The following is a 21,091-nucleotide window of genomic DNA, read 5'->3' as shown; positions in this document are numbered from 1 at the left end:
TCTTCTTCTTCTTCTTCTTCTTCTTCTTCTTCTTCTTCTTCTTCTTCTTCTTCTTCTTCTTCTTCTTCTTCTTCTTCTTCTTCTTTTTTGAGATACGGTTTCTCTGTATGGCCTTTGCTGTCCAGGAACTCCCTTTGTATGCCAGGTTGGTCTTCAACTCAAAAATCTACCTGCCTCTGCCTCCTGAGTTCGGGATTAAAGGCACATGCTACCATCACCCAGCTTTCCCTGTACTAACTAATATTGACCACTTCTATCATATTTAATCAAATTATAGTGTTTTCCTTACAAGGGGGACATCACAGCAATATAGTCTAAGCAATACAGTTTCTTGTGTGCCAATTGAATATATAAAGTAAGAGACAGTGTATGTCTTTCCAATACATTGGGGAATAGTCACAAATTATTCACATTCCTGATAGAGTCCAGTTTTTTTAATCTGTGTTAGAGCCTTCTTCACTAGATGCTACCTGATATTAAATTTTGATTATTAGACAGTTTCCTACCCTACCAGAAACAAACAACTTACAAATAAGTCAGGATATACTGCTGTTGATATTATTATGGAACCGGAGAGAATATTTTCTCAGAATAATCTTTCTTAAATCATTTTGGACAGCATTTTGATCAGTCTTGACTTACTTTTGTCAATATAACCTTTTATGATATCCTTAACAAAGAGCTGTGTAAATTCTGGTGGTGCTATATCCCTCTGATAGTAACCATTCAGAAATAAACAAATATAAATAAATGAATCTCATGTTCAGGGTACTCAGCCTCTAATCTAAAAACGTTGGTATTCAAATGGTCACCAGAGAGGAATATTCTGCTGTCGCAGATGGGGTGACCTGTGAAGAGTGTCATTGTACATGGAACATACAGTCGACCTGGTCATTGCATGAAACTCAGGGATAGCTGTCCTTTCCTCGAAACCAAGATCACTTCTCAGAGTTCCGATGAGTAGATAAAGCCACACCCACCCCATGCCCCATCACCCAGAGAAACAATGGCTGTTATTATCACCTTTGTCATAGTGGGGGTACAAGGCGAAGAAATCTAGAGTTGTCTTTCCTTGGTTTTTGAGAAACACAGCTGAAGGTGTTGAGCGAAGGAATGCTAACGGTGCAATTTTCTTCTCTTTCCTAGGATGTACAGGAAGAACTACCACATGGTCGGGCTCTCATATCCTGCAGCCGTCATATTGACGCTCAAGGTGAAACAATTCAACTTGCTTTCCTTTCTAAAGTAATCACAGACATTTCTTTTCCCTCAAGTGCCTGGGAGGAAAACGAGAGAGAGCAGGTCTTTGCTGCAGTCCACATATTACAATGCAAACATTCTTTTAAGTATTTTGTTAAATGTAAAGCAGCCCAAGCCTTGACTCAGCTTCGTCACAGCATCTGAGTGACTTATGCTAGCAGTCAGTGCCTGTCCACAGCCTTTCACGGTCATGTGCATGTACGAACTGTTCCTCCAGGCTTTACTTACTCGGCTTCTGAACTGCACTTGGAGGTGGCATTATTTTGAGAATATACGCATCTTCTTATGCTTACCTTATGTTTTAAAGAGGCATTTCACTGTGTGTGTAACAAAACACAAAGAAGAAAATTATTCAAGATCTTAAGTCCGAGAAATTATAAAATTGATAAAGAAACTAACCAACAAAAACCAATTTTTTTTCATCTTGTGCCTAGCTTCTCTTGGGACTGTCCCACCCATGCCCCATGTGTGATTGCAGCATCGTGTGTGTAGGGATGACTGGACGTGAGAATTTGCCCGAGGAAGCTGCTGCCTCGCTCGTCCCCTCTTTACACAGGTGGACCTCACTCAAGCTGTTTGACCTGCAGGAAAGTCTTGTAGGCTGCTCATTCATTCTAAAGTCCTTCCCCCCCCCCCTGGCTTTTAATGTTTTCAAGGACTCAACTCTATCCCTTAAAACAACCTTATGGTGGATATATATATATATATATATATATACTGAGAGATTTAGCCTTTCTTTTGCTAACCCTGAAATTTTGAGGAGAAAGATTGAAGCCATGGTTGTCTAATTAAAGCATACACCGGGGACGGGCCGGTCTGGCTCCCTCACCCAGGATCAGGATGTCAGAGAGCAGCCCCTTCTAGTTGCTTGAGGTCCATTTATAGGAAGGATAGTGTTCACAGAGGCGAGAGAGCCGACTGTCATCCATTGATAGGAAGATACAATGAGAGGGAACGGACAGGGTAAGGGTATACATCAGAGGAAAGGGGTTGCAAATTTAATGTAGGTTGAAAAATATGGAATGCAATTTACATCAGGTCTAAGAAACAGGAACTTATTCTTGATTACAAACAGAAACCTTCACTTTCAAGGACTTAACAGAGAACAATAGCAACTTATTTTTTAACTACAAGTAAAAAACCTTAACCTGCAAGATAATAGTGTTCCTGTTTTTTTTTTCTTACGCTTTATTTCTGATTTTTGTATTTGTTTTCTAGTTTCAATTTGCAAAGCTTATTTTTTTTGTGTGTTCCCCTTTTGTCCTAAGCATCCTCTCAGTATTGAGTTCTGCAAATGCACACTGGCTTCAAATGTTAGTCCTTGTAAAAGGCTGTTCATTTTTCATGAAGCTTTTTAACGTATTAGTGTTTCCAAAACTACGAGAAAGACAAGCATGTGAATTTAGTGCCTCATCAATACGTTAACTACTCTGCTTTTGAAAGATTTTTGCCATCCCTCTTATGCTTCAACTACATACAAAAAAAACTGGGGGATGCATAAAGGCCAACTAAAATAGTTTGGTACATGAACACAGTATTTTGTGAAATGTAGTTGATTAAAACTGCGTGAAGTGTAAGGTTGAGGGAGTAAACGTTACTGAGAAAAGAGCATTACTGTGAATGTGTTTTCTGAAAATCCCCCAGGCCTGTCTGAAGGCATGGGCACTAAATATCTGTGGCAGGTGAAAAGTGTCAATCACCTTTGTCTGCAAGCCCCGCCCCCATTTTCTCAAGGGGACCCTTAACTGGCCTCTAACAGGAAGCCTTGAAGGTCTGAACCAACTCCTCCTTGTTAGCTTTGGAATTTGATAAAAGATGTATTGTCTTTTTTTTTTTTTGAGCTTTAGTAATACTAAAACTCCTTCTATCAAGAATTTTAGGTTTCTAATTCCTAAAGAGATAAAAGTGGGTACTTAGGCATCATACTGGAGTCAACTGGGAGGAATTTAACAGTTGCATGCAAGTAAACAAAGACTTAATTGGTGCATGATTCTAAATGATTCAAAAAGGCTGGCAAGATGATCCAGTGGGTAAAGGAGTTTGCCCCAAAAGTCTGGTGACCTGAGTTCAATTCCCAGGACCCACTTAAAGATGGAAGGAGAGCACCTACTCCACCAAGCAGAGATGTCCTCTGACCTCCACATGCATGGGGAAGCCTGGAAGAGCCCCACACATAAGCATCAAAGCATTTTAAACTATCATTCGAAGGCGTCACTATCATCTTTCACAGGATGCATTTTCAGAGCCTGCATCAGATGTCCGATTTGATTTAGTTTCAGCATCTCACAGCATATGAAGCTGCTTTCCAAAGCAATGCTCATAGAAAGGGTAAAAGCCCTGCATCGAGTCCAGACATACAAAGTTAACCATTCCTTTAAATTGTTCACACACTATCCGATACTGACTCCACTAGCACATGCGCGTGTATGCGTGTGTGTGTGTGTGTGTGTGTGTGTGTGTGTGTGAGAGAGAGAGAGAGAGAGAGAGAGAGAGAGAGAGAGAGAGAGAGAGAGAGAGAGATTGATTGCATGTCATCACCAGGCATTCTTTCCTGACATCCAGGTTCTACTTTAGATCAGAATAATGTACTCATTTAGGTTTTCTGCAGCAAAACCGTGTAGTAATCTTGGCGGCCTAGTTAGCCCTACTTACTGCTCCCAATGCCACAGAGGGGATACCTACGTGGTGTTTCCTGTTCCCCTATAAACCTATCTATGTGCCCCCAAAAATGTATGAAAAAGCAAAATTACTGACCCCTTCCTCAGTCAAATGATCTACCCCTTGTTCTTACTGTCTCTGGAGGAATCTGAGTGAGTGAGCCTAGGTTAGGCGAGGAAGGCTAAAGCTTTACTTCCCTCGAGAATTTAAGTCCCAAAAGAAGACAGATAATAGCCAAATTACTGACTCTTTATGCTAAAATGTCAAGCAAAGAAGAAAGTGTGTGACTGAATGGCAACGGAGACCAGAACTATTTTCTCTTCATCCCTCATTTGACATCACCCAAACACCAGCTCTCCTGCCTTAAAATGGAGCAGGTCTAGGTAATGATTTATGGCAGGAAGTCCGAGAGAGCAAAGACAAAGGCTGCATTAGACTGTTTCCAAGTTTATTACATCAGCTTCATAAGCCTGGTATTGAGGAAGAGCCACGGTGTTATATTATCCATGTCAGCCTCAGCCCGGCAGCCCTGACATATCAGACTCCAGCAGAATACAGTCTGACACATTCCACTGCAGGGTTACCCGTTGTATGTTCAGTGCTTAATTTGTTAAATAATTTTCCATGAGAAGCAGTGTGATTACGCTATTGTCATCTAAAATATTGACTCTTCTTCTACAGGATGTTGATAAATGGTCTTTTGACGTATTTGCCTTAAATGAAGCGAGCGGCGAGCATAGTCTGAAGTTTATGATTTATGAACTGTTTACCAGATACGACCTTATCAACCGCTTCAAGGTCAGGAACTTCAACTGCGAGACGCTCAGAGAACTGGTTATTTGAATAAGAACGGCAGCCCAAAACCCTGAGCCAGTGGCTTTAGATTGATTTAGCAAGTCACAGGTTGAGGGTCTGTGCTCACCCTCTGATGAAACCACCACTCCCTGCACATCTGCCAGCACCATGAGACCCGGAAAGTTTATCCCAACAGACACTCCCTGGATTCTTCCAGAATCCTATCAGGACAGAAACTATGCCTTGAAGAAGTGCAATAGGTTCCAGGGTTCGTTTTCATCTTTTGTTTCCAGGGCTCTAATACTACACAACGAACCCATTCTTTTCTTTATTTTGAGGAATGGTCTTTCTATGCAGCCTAGGGTAGCTTTGAATTTGCCATGTTGCACAGGCTAGTCTCGAACACACAGTCTTATTGATTCACCATGGTGGCTCTGGGATCTCAGTATTCCATCACCACACCTAACTTATTGGGAGCTTTCCTTAGACTGAAAAGATGTGTCTTCCCCTTATTTTCACCTAGAAGCGTCTAAGCAATAATTTTTTTATTGATTTTTATTGAGCTCTACATTTTTCTCTGCTCCTCTTCCTGCCACTTCAGAGAAATCTGAGGTCCTAACTTCCACTAGCTCAGGGCTCGTGGCACTAGAAGGGACAGAAGGAACTGCAAAGCCACCAGTTTTCTCCGACAGTTAGGAAAACTAGACCTTGAGGTTTATATTGGGGAGTTTCATGTTTTTAAGAACTAGTTTTTTTTTTCTTGCCTGTGGAAGATATGAAAATTCAGAGCTATTTAATTTGTGTTAAAGTCTTTCATATTGCAGTCCAATATATCAATGATGTGGTTTTTTAAGACAGCTTTCACTGAACTTGAAATTACTGCCCCTATTTGATCCATTAATTCGCTCCATTTCTAAACCCTGTGCTCATGTTTGTGTAGCATAACAATTCAAACAAAAATATAATCGTGAATATTACTTTCCACAGATTCCCGTTTCTTGCCTAATTGCCTTTGCAGAAGCTTTAGAAGTTGGTTACAGCAAGCACAAAAATCCATATCATAATTTGGTTCATGCAGCTGATGTCACTCAAACCGTGCATTATATCATGCTTCATACAGGTATCATGGTAAGAACGCCTTTATAAATGAGGTGTGTTGCCATAGAAACAAAACTCCATTCTCTTGCGTTAATTCTTGTCTCTAATGCCGTGAACGAATATTTGTAGAGTAACGTAACTAACATTCATGTAATAATCACTGAGATTTTACAAATTAGTTATACATTTTTCAGAAAATACTTTAATTCTGTAGAAGAAAACATGCTTAAAGGTCAATTAAAATATATTTGCTGTATTAGTTTTCTAAAATTTGAACTGTAGAGCATTCTTTTTTGTTGGTACTTTTGAAAATTTGAAAATAGATATTGAAACTGCTTTCCCACAGTGGCTTGATTATTACTGCTGACTGAGTGTGGCCTGCTAGCAACAATGGCTGGAGACATCTGAGGGGGTTCCTGTCTTGTAGTCTACGATGTCACCCTTGAGACTGGTGGTTGATATGACTGGTGACTGGAAGCTCAGTTGGGGACTTAGGAGACATCTTCAATTTTCACTACCCTGGAGAAATACCCACTCTATGACAAAGCAGTCACTTCAAAAACTGTTTTAAAAGAAGTATTTTGGGGTTTTTTGTTTTTTTTTTCTAGTTGTGTCCCTATGCAGCACCTAAGTTTCCCCAAAACCTTTTGGTTTAATGAGGCGGCATTGTCTCAGTTTTTTTCTGGAATGCTATGCTTTTACTTGCTTTAGTATTCATGGCCTTATCATCATGGATGCAAGGGCTCCTGAGCAGTAAGTGTCCTTCTGTGGTGTTCACTGACTTAGGGTTCATAGACTTAGGGTTCTCCACTTGACTTTTAGTCTGTCAGCACAGACACAGGGCCTCCTGAGCAGCAGTGTCCTTCTGCGGTATTCATTGATTTAGGGTTCTTCGCTTGCCTTTTGATTTCTAATGCCTCTGCCCTGACTCCAGCGGTGAGCTGACTTTTTTTTTCAAACATCTGACATCCCCTCTCTCCTGACTTAAAAAGTTAACTGAAAACAACAGAGAAGAAAAATTCATTTAAACCACACTCTAAGTGGAAAGTGATTGGGTTTCTGAAGCAGGAGTGAAGATGCAATGCCTCTGTCCCTCTAATTCCATCACTTCTCTGCTGTGAAGCAAACTGAAAAAGTAAGCAATGTGGTGGGCAGAGTTTCATTATCTTACAATATTTTTACAGTGCAAACACATTTTGTTATTTTCTTTTGTTTACTACAAGGACTGCAATAAGCATCTCCTCTTTTATCCTGAGAATTTCAAGTCCAAAGGTTACACTGAAAAGACGTGAGCTATCACATTAGTGGGCAAGCAGAGAAATTGAAATCTGTCCTGTGACTTTACCTGCAGACGTGCAGGGAAGATGTGTTGAGTGCATCTCATGTCCTTTCCTATTCTCCCGAAGCCTGGGAAATCTGAGCCCACATCCTGCCTTCTTGCAGGACACCAAGAAAATGAAGCCATTAGCGCAGGTCAGAGTCACTCTAGAGAAAGCCACAAATGCCAATGTAACTTCTTTTAACAACATTGGCATGTCACCTGGCTTCCAATTTCAATCCTTTCTTCAGAAAAATATCAGTTAGTTGGACCATTACAAAATTAGTCTACTGGTAAACCTAATTTAGTCTCAAGTAAAATCCAGAAAATTCATTTAATTAAAGCAAAAGAGAAAATGAATTTTACAATGGAATAAAATTTCTGCAGGTGAAATGAATTCGTGAATGTGTTAAGAATTTTGTCAAAATGAGAGCACACTGTCACCTTGACAGTTTTGGGAAAGTTGTTTTAATAAGCTTTCTTTGGCGGTGCTAGGTGAACGCTAATTTTCATACAAATGAACATTTCTGTCTTTAAAACAAAAATGCATCACAAAAATTCCAGCTGTATCTCTGAGTCTTTCTTTCACCCTTAAAATTTGGTATGGAAAACACTGGGTCCCTCATTCCTTTTAGCGTTGAGTTGATTCCCTGCTATTTTGAGATGGTCCTATCAGAGTGACATTTAGAGAACACTCCAGCTCCAGGCCAGCGCTGTCAGGTGACTAATGCATCTGTCACTTGCAAGGTGTGCTGAGGAGCCAAGCCTGAAAGGGATTGTGATGGAGCTTCCTGGGTTTTATGATCAGAGGGAAGTCCTGGGTCCGGACAGCATGGAGAGAAGCAGAGACGGATGCTGGCACAGCTGCCGTGCCTCCTTCTCTCTCCTTTGTCCCTCGATTAACTTGTAACCCCTGCCACAGGGACAGAGAATTACACAAAGTCCACTTGCTAAAGAGTCAGCTCTATGGAGTGATGCCAAGCTACCTCCAACTGTCCCTTTAAATACAAGGTCCTTCTAGGGCTTTGCCCAGAGCATTTTCACACTTGGTGGCTGGTCTCATTCACTCTCTCTGATGATCTCCGGTGACTTGTGATCTTTCCTCTGGAATTTGCATCCCACTGACTGCCCAGACACCAACTTCTACACTTTGGGATGACTCCATTTTTCTCTGATCAATCTACCAAAAATGTGGCAGGAAATCCATGTTCTGTGATAATGGCTTCCCTGACAATACTGTGTCAAAGGGAGGAGGCGGCCACCAGCATTGAAAACATTAACTTGTAATATGCTACCTCTCTGTTTTGGTGTCCTTGTCACTAAAACAGAGTTAATAATACTGACAGTCACAGGATGCTAAAGAAGAACCATTCAGTTTCGTTATGAAGCACCTTGTGTAGTACCTGAAATAAACAGCTCTTAATACAAGGCTCATTAGCTTTCATAATGTAATCAATACCTTTCTGTGTTAAATTATTGCAAACTACTCATGTTTATTAAGAAAAGATGGAGACAAAAAGTGCCCAATCCCAACACTTTAGGCTAAAATAGTTATTATATTCCTTTAAAGCACTCTTAAGAACCAATTTCTGATCTGAAATTCTTGCCTACCTGAACACATGCTTTATCACACACATGTACATACATACACAGCAATTCAAATATGAGCACAGCCTTTGGAGTTCTACTAGCTTTTACCCATTTAGATATCCACTCAAGATAGTCAGTTCTGCTTTGGAAAGCTTGGAACATCGGCAGATGTCTTGGATCATGAAAGTTACCATGTTCCACAGAAAAAAAGAAAATTCAATCTTATTTTTTAAAATCCCAATTCTTGTCTCTGCTTAACCTCCTTCATGCTGATCCAGTTCCATAGGACTGAGCTTTGCTATCCGCTAACATAAAGATACAAATATTTATCTACTGAGAGGAACATAGGACAAGCATAAAAATAATGGCATCATCTCAAGGGCCCATTTAACAACAGTGCTAGCTAGCTCCACGCCGTCTATCACTGATGTGTAAGCGCTTAGGAAGGTCAATACTTCCTTCTGATACAGCCTGCCCAATGCCCACTTGAGAAGACGTTGACCTGAGTCCTCTAGGGCACGTGCCGTCTGCAGCTTAGAGGAAATGCAGAATCTACATGATCATGGCTCATCGTTTTAACCTTGGATTTCTGCCCACCAGGAACCAGCAGAGCCCCAGTTTTGGTCAGTTCTGTTCTTTGATGGGAAACACAATATGATCTGATTTCGTATATCCCCAAGAGTTATTTTAGAAATCTACAAATGTAGATGTTTCCTTAGCTATAAACACATTCACCACCAGCCATAAGTGAATCAACCATGAAGGAGCTGGCAGTCACTGCAAAATTCTTTTACCAGGACAGAAAAGATATTAGATATTTTTCAATTGAATGTGAGAATGTCTACATTCCCAAATTAATTTCTCCTATAAACGTGATCAGTAAGGCCAGAGCATAGTAATAAGTAAGTACATTCATGGAGAAACGCCTCTTCATAGCAAGCAGAGATTAAACCAGGAAATACATTTAAAATCAATTTTTATAGCTAGGAAGATAATAATTTAAAATAATTATGAGCTAGTCTGTGATTAAATTCCATCTCTAAATTTATTTCGCAGACTTATATCTGATATTATCAAAGTAGATATTGGATGTTGCTTTTTCTCCCCAACCAGTTAAATCTATAAATATACAATCAAGAGATACTTAAAGATGATAGGTTTCTCTTCTCTCACAAACATGTTTCTTTAACAAAACAATGAATCTCTGGGGTCACAACTGTTTTAATTTCATTTCTACTCACTTCATTGTGTCTAGCTCTATGGTCTCAGAGGGAACGCTGGAGGCTCAGTCCCAGCTCAGTCTGTAACACAGGCTATTAATAAGGTCATTTTCTTCCTTTTAGTGGCTCTCAAATGAGTTTTTACATGCACGAAACACCTAGTTATACTAAGTCCCTTAGGTTCTGAGAGGCCTTGCCTGCAGGCAGGGCTTCCGTATTTCAAAGAAAGTCACCACGGCATCCCGGTTGTCATCTTCCAGATTTAAAGCTTTGCAGTATAAAGTCCTAACTGTAGTAAAGTGCCGCTTGCTCTGTATTTGGCTATTGGACAAGACTTTGATAGGAACAATCCATGAATTTACCCAACTTTGGAAGCCCACAGAGGAAGACCTGTTAATTCCATTTTAACGGAATCTGTGGCTCAGACGGTAAACATCTCACGTGCCCGGTGACAAAGAGAGACTCACACAGAACTATCATGTGCTCTCTTCCATTGCTCCCACCACCTCCCTCTTACACAAAACCAATGATCTTCAACGTTGCAGGCATTATTACCTGGTATGCACCATTCTGCAGTCAGTTCCATGAGAGGAACGCAGCTCAGCGAGCTCTGAGAGCCCGCCGTTGCTGACTCCCTGGCTTCAGTGGCTTCAGTGGCGCCTGCCTGCCTTTTATAGGAAATCCAGTTTCATCATTGTAATCCAAGTAGACCGTCAGTTGGTTTTGTAGTCTTCATCCTCTTCTCAATATCATTCTATCAGACCGTCAAATTCAGCATACATGTGTGTGTGTCAATGTATGTGATGTATGTTTATGTGCATGTTCAGATGTGTGGGGTAAGCTATGTGTTTCATAGCCTTGAAAGATGTCCAAGAGCAAACATTTCACTTTAGAACCCCTTTTCCTAATGCAAGTCCTATCTTCTTGCAGGACTATCCAAAAGAACATTTGCTAATAGTCTTGTTCAGTAGCAAGTGAAATCACTTGCCCAGTCTGATCAATGAACATGTGAAATATACCTACCGCAATGGGGCAGTAAATTTAATTCTGTTTTATTTATATTTGTCATATTGTTGTTGTGTGCTATACAAAATGTGAGTGATGAACAATACATTGAATTATTCCATAAGCTATAGCAGTAGGCATAGTACCAGACAGCTGATAAAAGAAAGGATAATGTATATGAAAAAGGTCGACCTGGGTTTTACATTAAAACAGTTATTCTTTTCTTTGTTATTATCAAGTTTCCCTGAATGGTTATATATGTGCTATGAATACAAAATTTGGCAAATTCTTATAAACTTTTCCACATCCTTAAATCTAAAAATTAAATCAGTTTCACTCTTGGAAAGAATAAGTTCTTCCAATTTTAAATGAAAATTTGTTTTCATGGGTCTTTAAATGATTATCTAAATATACATTTTAGTGAAGGTGAGCTCTACATTAAAAGATGACTGTATTATAATTTATGTCATAAATCCCAAACTAGTAAAGTTGTTATTTTAAAATCCTTTTGGAGTCAACCTTTCAGATGGTGGAAAAATGGCTCCCTTTTTAAGAAGCATGGGCGATCATATTTTCAATTTTAGATTTTGAGCTTATGAAGCACGAAATAATCATTGGTTTCCCGAAGCATTGATTATTCATAGCTAATTGAGTGAAAATGGAAAACATATGAAAGACAGCATTATTTTATGTGATTGGGCGCTCTGAGCACACTAAAGACTTTCCCATAAAAAGAAACGATGATGAGGATGCTGAGCGTGACGGCATGTCTCCTTCTTTTGCTAGCACTGGTTCACGGAACTGGAAATTTTAGCCATGGTTTTTGCAGCTGCCATTCATGATTTCGAGCACACAGGAACAACAAACAACTTCCACATTCAGACGCGGTAAGTGCCATGAAGTCTTAACTTCAACAAGTTCAAATTTATTTTTTCTCAAAAAAGAGAGGGCATAGAAGGTGGCCATGGTCCAAGTACCTACCTGTCTTTATAAAACCCATTGCCATGAACTATGAATATATGCCTATTCATTTATCTTATGTGTTTTATTTATTCTTAAGAGATGTTTAGAACAAGCAGATTTTTACTAAGAATGGGTTTAATAACTTTTAGCAATAATTCTTAAGACTTGACAACTTCGATCAATCTGCTCCTGTTTTTGAAAACCCACACGTTTTGCCGGAGTATTTAACAGGTTAAAATAGGTGTCTATCAGACGAGTTCTCTCTGCCAAGGCTCAGCCTGAGCAGTCTCATAGTCAGACATTTACCCATCGAGACACCTCACATAATGGATTGTCTCCGGCAATGTTTTATTTAATTGTAGATTAGAAGGTAGACAAGTTTGTTTCTTAAGAAATCAGGAGAGTGAAGAAATCTCATTCCAGGGCAGCGTGAAGTGCTCAATAAAATTGAAAAATAAGATGCTTTCATAATGGTTATAATGACACTTACTCAAACCAAAGTACTAGAGTGGACATGTATTATAATATCCTCCCAAGGTTCCTATAATAAACACCGAATGGATGTGTAAGCAACGAACAATTCCTTTCTTACAGTTCTGGAGGCTGGAAGTCGAAGATTAAGGTGTCAGTGGCTTGTTTTCTTCTAGCCCCCACCCCTGGCTTGTGGACAGCAACCTCCTTGTGTCTTTTCTCCCTGCGTATGCTTGTCTGGTGCTCCTTCCTCCTCATATGAGGGCACCGTTCATCCGAGACGTGGTCCCCCACTTTCATAGCATCATTTTACCTCATTTATGCCATCTATATCAAATACAGCCACACCTGGGAGCAGAGCTTCAACATGTGAGTCCAGCGGGGTTCAAGTGCAGAGCTCAGTCTATAAAAGGAAAGTACCCTAAACTCTTTATGGTTAAACAAAGATTTCAATGCCCGAGAGGTACAGTTTAGTTCAGGACAAATCAGGGTGCAACTCACTTTCTATCTGTGAAATCCCAACATTTCTGTGTTTAATCAGCCACGATTGCTTAATGGGGAAATACACCTGCATCTCTCTGGGAAACCATAGAAATCCTCTGTTGAGAGAATGCTAAGACTCGGTTTTTATGCTTTATTGGCGCCAGGTGGTGGTGGTGGTGCAGGCCTTTAATCCTAGCACTGGCACTCAGGACCAATGGCAAGGGGACCTCTGAGTTCAAGGCTAGCCTGGTCTACAGAGTGAGTTCCAAGATAACCAGAGCTACACAGAGAAACTCTGTACTGAAATAAAACATAACAAAAGCAGACAAATAAAAAATGCTTTATCGGCATATGTTAATCATGGATAATAATTCTTTTCATTATGATAGGTTCATAAATGCATATAATGTTTTTAACTAAATTTTCCCCTTCTCTTATGTGCCTCCCACCCTTCTCAATGTCTTTGCTCCTCCCATTAAGCACCACTTCGACTTTATCTCCTTTTGTGTACGTGTCTGTGACCCAATGAGTTTCAGTACACTTCATGCAGGAACTTGAGCGAGGACTTTACCGATGAGTACATCTGAGCAAAATGTCTCTCTCTATTCTATCAAAAACTAACTGTGCATGAAGCCATAGGCAGGAGTGAGGCCCAATGAGCCTCTCCCACGACCTGGTGTTAAGGGATTGACAGAGCCAGTCTTGTGAGAGTCTTGTGTAGGCTGTAACGGCGTTGAGTGTTTAACATGCAATGGTCATATCACGGCCAGAGGGCAGTTTAACATGCCACTCCTTTGCTTCCAGTTCTTATATCCCTCTATTCCTTCTTCTGGACGATGTTCTCTGACATCATCACCTATGAGGGTGATATAGATGTTCCACTTACGGTTGTGATATACCTGGTCCCTTTGTGGATGAGCATTCAGTGGTTACTCTCATAGCTGTGATCCATTGTGCATCTCTGTAGGAACGACTTCCCACTACATAAAAGCCTTTCTTACCAAAGCTGACAGCAACGCTAACCTATGGACAGGAACAAAGTTGTTTATGTAGTAATATTTCATTTTTATTTTAATAAATAAAGCTTGCCTGAAGGCCAGTGCAAAGCAGCCACACTGTCATACAGGCCAGGCAGTGGTGGCACACACCTTTAATCCCAGCAGCCACACTAGTTAGCCAGAGGCCGGGTGAAGATGGTGCATGCATCTAGTGCATCCCAGCACCAGAGAGGAATATAAGGGAGGATGAGACAGGAACTCGATGTCTTTAAATCGGAAGATTTCAGAGAGGTAAGAGCTTTTTCTCTAGTGGCTTGGATGTTTTTGCTTTTCTGATCTTCAGGTTGAACACCAATATCTGTCTCTGAATTTTCATTATTTGTGTTACTTATTTAAAAGGCAAGCTAACGGGCCTATTGTGCTCCTTATACAAAAGCTATGCTAGTAGCTTCCCCACTCAGTCCCGTGACCTCCTCCTCAGTCATGGACTTTTGATCAGGTTTATAGTACTAAACATGAATTTCCTCCTGAGACAGTGGACCACAAATCCAATCAGGAAGCAGTTTATTATCTCGATAAAACACAAGCCATATTACACCGATGGGCACGTCTTGCATATCTGATTGGTAATGTGTCTACAGGATCAATAGCAGAGAGAGACCATTGGTAAGAGTCCTCCAGCAACAAGCATGGCATCCTGTGGCACTATGAAGGATACCCTTGTAGTGAGGAAGCAGCCCAGCCAGCTCTGACTTTAATTCTGTGTCTGAGACTAGAGTGCATGATGTCTTACTTAAGCAATACATTCTTACCATCTAGTTTTGGTGGGACACCAACAGTGGAGGTAATTGCCTGATTTTTAGGGGGTGGGGCAGGGGATTGTATAAAACTCCCTGTTTACACCTCTTTTGAAGGTACTCTCTGCTTGAATTTCATTTAATAACATAACTTCTGGAAGCAGCTTAATGTACCCACAGCGGTACCTCTATTCAAATTCTATTTTATTTCCAATTAGTTCATTAAGTATCAGCTTTCTATATAGCCTGTTCATATATAGTTTTACCTGACCCTTCTTCCCTTACTTTCCCCAACTACCTTGACCCACGTCCAAACTTAACCCTGTCCATCCCCCAGTATTCCTCTTTCCACGTGGTCACACATGGTTATTTTGGTTTGCTTGTTTTGTTTTGATAAACCATTTTTAGAGCAATTTTAGATGTATAGAAAAGCTGATCATGGGTCACAAAGCTTCTGGACGCTTAGCTCAGCTGCCCTACAGATTTGCCTGGCAATCAGAACCAAGGCAGATGCTTTGCCTTGTTATGAAGCTCTAATTATGCTTAATAAGCTGATATTAATATGCTACTAATTTAAGTTCTTACTTTATTTTAGAGTTCAGACTTTGATTATAATTTCTATGGATTTTCATAAATGTTTAATGTACCCCACTGTAGGTTTAGTGACTTGAACATCCCATATTTTTTGTTTATTTCTCTTCTTGTTTTACCATTGGGAACACATATCTTTTAAAGATTTGGCTAGTTTTGCCTTTTCCAAAATGTCATGTCATCTTAAAGGTAGACGGTATGTACCCTAGGCTTGTTTTTGTCCCACTGGGCAGCGTATGTTAAAAGTCCCTCCATGTTTTCTGGTGTCTTGATAACTCATTTTCATTCTTGATATCTGAATGCACTGTATGGTCCGACCACAATTGGTGGGACCAGAAGAATTTTGGCCTGCTAAATTTTAGCACTTATAAACAGAGCTGCCATGACATAATGTGCTACTTTTTATGTGGTTGGTTCATTTAGGTTTTTAACAGAAATATTTTAACAATTAATATTTCAGATATAAGGCATTATTGGGGAATAGGCACAGTTTATTACAATATTAGGTATTGTAAAACATAATGGCTGCCTAAGATGACTGAAGTTCAACTTATAGGTCATCTGGTTTACATTCCATGATATATTAAGAAAAGTTAAGGTCACTGGGACCAAGCGACCTATGAAAATACACACAGGCAGTGGATGGCAATACTGAGATTGAAAAGTTGAGAAGAGGGGCAGAATCAGTCTGTGACTAGCACAAGGGACAGACAAAGGGTTGACCCAAGTAGAGTGGAAATTGATGAACACAAAATTGGAAAGTCAGTGGAATTCGTGTGAAGACATTATGTCTATCCTTGGAGTCATGTTCCCAAGAATGATGTAGAAACAAGGGAAAAAGAGAACCTTGGAATCTGGTTAAAAAGCAGGCATGTTATTAACTTCTTTTGCAGCATAAGGAGAACACCTTTTCTTTTATTATGTTATGAGTCAAAGGAGAAGAAGAGCATCTGTATCAAGGTTGTTTATTGAGGATGCTTTGTACCCACAGAATCCATAACAAGGAGCGGTTCTATAGAGAGAGGTCCTTATGGAACTGGGCTTTGCACAGGCAAACAGTTCCAGGGGGTGGTGAAGGAAGCAAGTGCCCTGTATCCAGAGAGCAATGCTTGCCCTTCCTGTTCTGAGAAGTGAAGACCAAGCTGGTTTCTCCTGTGCTGCATCAGGACATCCCATGTAGCTTACCTTCCACTCATCATCCACATCAGGATGAAGAAGTCTATCTTACTTAAGTGTTGGGTTTAGAGGAGGAGGGGAAGAAAGGAAGTAGGTGAGGGAGAGAAGGAGGCCACGTAGGAAGGGAGAAGGAAAGGGCGATGATGACAGGAGGCATTAGGGTTTCCCTCATGTATAGCAAAGAATAAGGACGAGCATAATCTTCTATTTTACTGCTTTTCTTAATAAATTGTCTACCAGCATCAATTATTTAATGATGTCATTCTACATGAACTTGAAAGTTCTAGTAAAACGTTATTTCAATGACAAAATTATGCAACAGTATAACATTTTAAGTTCATGGTATTACCTTCTCCTTGCCAAAAGAGAAACAAGGTCAAATGTCACCAATAACATTAATTCTGTTTTGCTTTATAGTGTTCATGCTCTTTGGATTTGGAGGGCTTTTCTAATATGGAGACATTTACTGTATAAACAGAACGGCTGAGAATGATTTAAAACACAGGACAAGGCTGATTTGAGTTCCCTAAAGCTATTATAACGCACAAAATCCTTGAAAGTGTAAATAAATGGAATTAATTTTCCCTTTGTGAATAGCAAATGCTAAGCGACATGTTACCATGGATACGACATGTTGCTTAGAGTCTTGTTCTTTTCTTAGCAGTAAAAGACCATCAAATATTAAGACCATGCTGTACTCTCAGAGAGCTTTTTGGATTTATGATAGGAACCCGAACATATTTTGCTATGCTAAATCTGGTTCAAAAACACGCTTTTGCTTGTTTCTCAGAAAGGAAGTGATACTTGTCACATCATATAGTAACCTTGAAAATCCTGCTATAGATATATCAGGGTCCACGTGATATAACTGAGATTATTGAAAAAGCATAGTTTTTCCTATAATCAGCAAACTTCTGGAAATACATGTGGTGTTTTGTTCAGTTAATATTCATTCAATTATCCCTTAAATGCAGATTACATGTGACCTTCCTTTGTGTTGAACTATGATTGATAGTTAAGTGAGTTTTGGGTTGTGAGATTGCTAGAAGTTGTATAACGTTAGTAAGATGCACATGCGCGCACACACACACATTCCCCCACAGTTGTAACTTATGATAATGCAGGCTGCATAAAAGCGTGTGATTTGATCTAGTGACTAATAGACCAGTTCACTTATGCCTAGTTAACAAAACAAAAGGCTTGCTTTATCTGGCACACTATTAGATAATGCTCTTGAATACACTGCTTACAAGGGATGTCAGATTTTTTTTGTTTCTTCTTTTAAAAATATTATGTCTGTATAATGCAGACAACATGATTCTATGGTCCACATAGCAAATGGTTACTACAGGGAAGCAAATCATCTTCCACAGTTACCCATCTTTTTGTATTGTTTTAGTGACAACATCGGTTCTTTGCTTTGTTCTTACCTGCTCATCAGGAAACATTCAGTAACAGGTGAGGGCCAGGTTTTAACTAGAACTTGATCCATCAAAAAGCCAGAGACAGTCCATTTCATGCAACACAGTTTCTTACCACGGTGTCGTAGTAGGCTTTCTATAACAGTGCTAAAACACTATGACCAGAAACAGCTTGGGACGGAAACGGGCTCTCCCAGCCTACAGCTCTCAGCTTGCACCATTTCACTGAGGGAAGAAGGAGCAGGAACTCAGAGTAGGAACCTGGAGGCAGGAACTGAAGCAGAGGCGGCCATGGAGGACTCTGCTTACTGGCTTGCTCAGCCTGCTTTCTTATACAACTCAGGAGCACTCTCAGGTATGGTACCACCCACCAGGGGCCGAGCCCTTCTGGGCCAATCATTTATTAAGGAAATGGCCCCTGGGTTTGCCTACAGGCCAGCATTATGGAATCATTTCCCACTTGAAAGTCCTTTTTCCAATTAGTCTAGCTTATGTCAAACTGACCTGATACCAACCGACATGCATATTAAATACGTCATAGGAAGAAAAGGGGATGCAGGAGATGCTGGGTTCTAGGAGCTGAAGAGTAGTGGGGGTGCTGCGGGCTTTCCCTTTCTCTTCCTCTTATCACTGCTGCTTGTGTCTGCTGTGCCAGCGTGTGTTGCTGACCCACCAACTGAAGATGCTGCAAACAAGGTTTCTGCTTCCAGTCCGTATCGGGCATTCTAGGAGGAAAGAATGAAGAAGCCAAGACTCCACTTTACAGAACTGAGAACATTTGCAGCTGGTCCATTAGGCTAGAATGTCCAGTCTCTCCAGACACTTTGAAGTGTTTTTATTAGTTTGGAGTGTATAGGCAGGTGAGAAGTAAATACCTCTTGATGAATGCAACAGCTTAAGAGTAAAATGTCAGCCGGGCGGTGGTGGCGCACGCCTTTAATCCCAGCACTCGGGAGGCAGAGACAGGCGGATCTCTGTGAGTTCGAGACCAGCCTGGTCTACAGAGCTAGTTCCAGGACAGGCTCCAAAACCACAGAGAAACCCTGTCTCGAAAAACCAAAAAAAAAAAAAAAAAGAAAAATGTCTGCTATAAACATGTGTTGAAAACAACTTTCTCCATTTTAATTTGCAGCAAGTGCATCTGCAATATTCAATTTAATCACAGAAATGTGTGGGAGAAAGAGATTTCCATCACACTCTTTATCCCCTACCCAAAGTAAATTGGGGTCAAATGAATGAAGATTTAATTAACTACTTGAAATGGTGCAAAAAGAGGCTAGTCATTTACTGACTGAATAAGAATGAGCTAAAGTTTTTCTCTTGGCTATTTAGATTATATTACAGATATTAGCATTTTAAATGGAAAGGAAAGGGCATATAGATATTTTAAACTATGATAATTAAAGGGAAAATTAGCATCGTGACCAATTATCCCAGGTATGCATGCTACCTCTGATTCAACACCTGAAATTAAATCCATAATCTAAAGAAGAAATGGTACCATGCCAAGATATCCAGAAAAATATTTGACAAAATCCAATTTCCATTTATGGTCCAAATTCAATAAACTAGAAAGAGTTGACAATGTCCTCAACTTGATAAAGCATATTTCCTAGAGTCGAGTGGTAGTCACTGGATGCTGAGGGGAACGGTTAGGAGATGTTGGTCCAGGGACTTACAATCTCGCCGAGATGAGAGGAATAAGCTAACATGGAGAGTTAGATAACATAGGGCTACCATGAACTGCAATGTATTACATTGTGAAAAGTGACCAAGAGTAGACTTTAAGTATTTTACAAAAATGTTAAATATATGAATGAATATATAATAGTAATCATTCTAGCCACTGCACAATGCATTATTTCATTTGCTACATTTCACAATGTAGCAAAACTACACATTTTTCTTCCATTTTCCATTTGTAACTAAATTGGAATACCAATTTTGGGTATATTCCCAAGGGATACTCAATCATACCACAAGGACATGTGCTCAACTATGTTCATAGCAGCATTGTTTGTCATCGTCAGAACCTGGAAACAACCTAAATGCCCCTCAACTGAAGAATGGATAAGAAAAATGTGGTACAATTGTACAATGGAGTACTACACAGTGGAAAAAATAATGACATCTTGAAATTTGCAGGCATATGGATGGATCTAGAAAATATCATATTGAGTGAAGTAACCTAGACCCAGAAAGACACATATCATATGAACTCACTCATAAGTGTCTTTTAGATATAAATTAAAAAAACCAACCTACAATTCATAATCTCAGACAACAATGAAGACCCTAAAAGAGACACAACTGTCACCCACATTCAGAAGGCCTACTTTGCTCATAGGCAGAAACCCCAGCTGTCATTCTGGAGTTGGTGAGCTCCCTCTTGCTCAGGTCAGCTGTTTCTGTGGGTTCTCCCGTCATGGTCTTGACCACTTTGCTCATCTTATCGCTCCTCCTCCTCTACAACTGGACTCCAGGAGCTCGGCCCAGTGCTTAGCTGAGGATCACTGCATCTGCTTCCGTCAGTTACTGGATGAAGGTTCTATGGTGACAATTAAGGTGGTCATCAGTCTGCTTACAGGGGAAAGGCAGTTCAGGTGTCCTCTCCACAAATAAAAAAATACAGTTTAAAAAACATAGTTTTTTTTAAAAGGTAGCTTAGCATGATTTTCTGCGTTCAATAATAAGATTTTAACCAATGACTTAAATTTGACTATTAAGTATTAAAATCTCAGAGTCTGAAGACATTCTCTGGATGTTTGCTCTCGATTCCCAGGTCAGACGTTGCCATTCTGTACAATGATCGCTCAGTGCTTGAGAATCACCACGTGAGTGCGGCCTATCGGCTTATGCAAGAGGAAGAAATGAACATCTTTGTAAATTTATCTAAGGATGACTGGAGGTGAGTGTCAGAAGAAACCCCAGGGTGTTGAACCCCAAGGACAACGTTTTTAAGTTGTTAGTAAAGTGAGAAAAACAGGTGGAATAAAACCCCCAAGACTGAGCAATAGCAATTATGAGTTGGCAAGAAATACTGTGACCTGAAAATGGAAAACAACTCATTTTTAGGGAACATATTAAGTGGTGTGGTTATTATCAAACCCGAAGTGTCAATGATTAAGATAATGTCTAGCTTTTTTTTTGCTTTTTTTTTTTTTTTTTTTTGGTTTTTCAAGACAGGGTTTCTCTGTAGCTTTGGTGCCTGTCCTGGAACTAGCTCTTGTAGACCAGGCTGGCCTCG

At 40.0% G+C, this 21,091-nt stretch overlaps 1 protein-coding gene across 6 annotated transcripts in view; it reads left to right on the top strand.

Annotated features, from left to right (window-relative positions):
* Positions 1-21,091, top strand: part of Pde1a (phosphodiesterase 1A) — a 239,366-nt gene that overhangs the window by 180,461 nt on the left and 37,814 nt on the right. For all 6 annotated transcript variants that reach the window (XM_013346009.2, XM_013346008.2, XM_013346007.2 and 3 more), the window contains 5 exons: positions 1,147-1,213; positions 4,600-4,716; positions 5,701-5,841; positions 11,731-11,831; positions 20,627-20,752. In XM_013346009.2, coding sequence (XP_013201463.1) covers positions 1,147-1,213; positions 4,600-4,716; positions 5,701-5,841; positions 11,731-11,831; positions 20,627-20,752 — 552 coding nt within the window. The remainder of the gene's footprint in view (positions 1-1,146; positions 1,214-4,599; positions 4,717-5,700; positions 5,842-11,730; positions 11,832-20,626; positions 20,753-21,091) is intronic.

Source organism: Microtus ochrogaster, chromosome 4, assembly GCF_000317375.1.
Source record: "Microtus ochrogaster isolate Prairie Vole_2 chromosome 4, MicOch1.0, whole genome shotgun sequence".
NCBI lineage: Eukaryota > Metazoa > Chordata > Mammalia > Rodentia > Cricetidae > Microtus > Microtus ochrogaster.
Note: the sequence above shows the minus strand (reverse complement) of the source record. Positions and strands in the feature narration are given on the sequence as shown.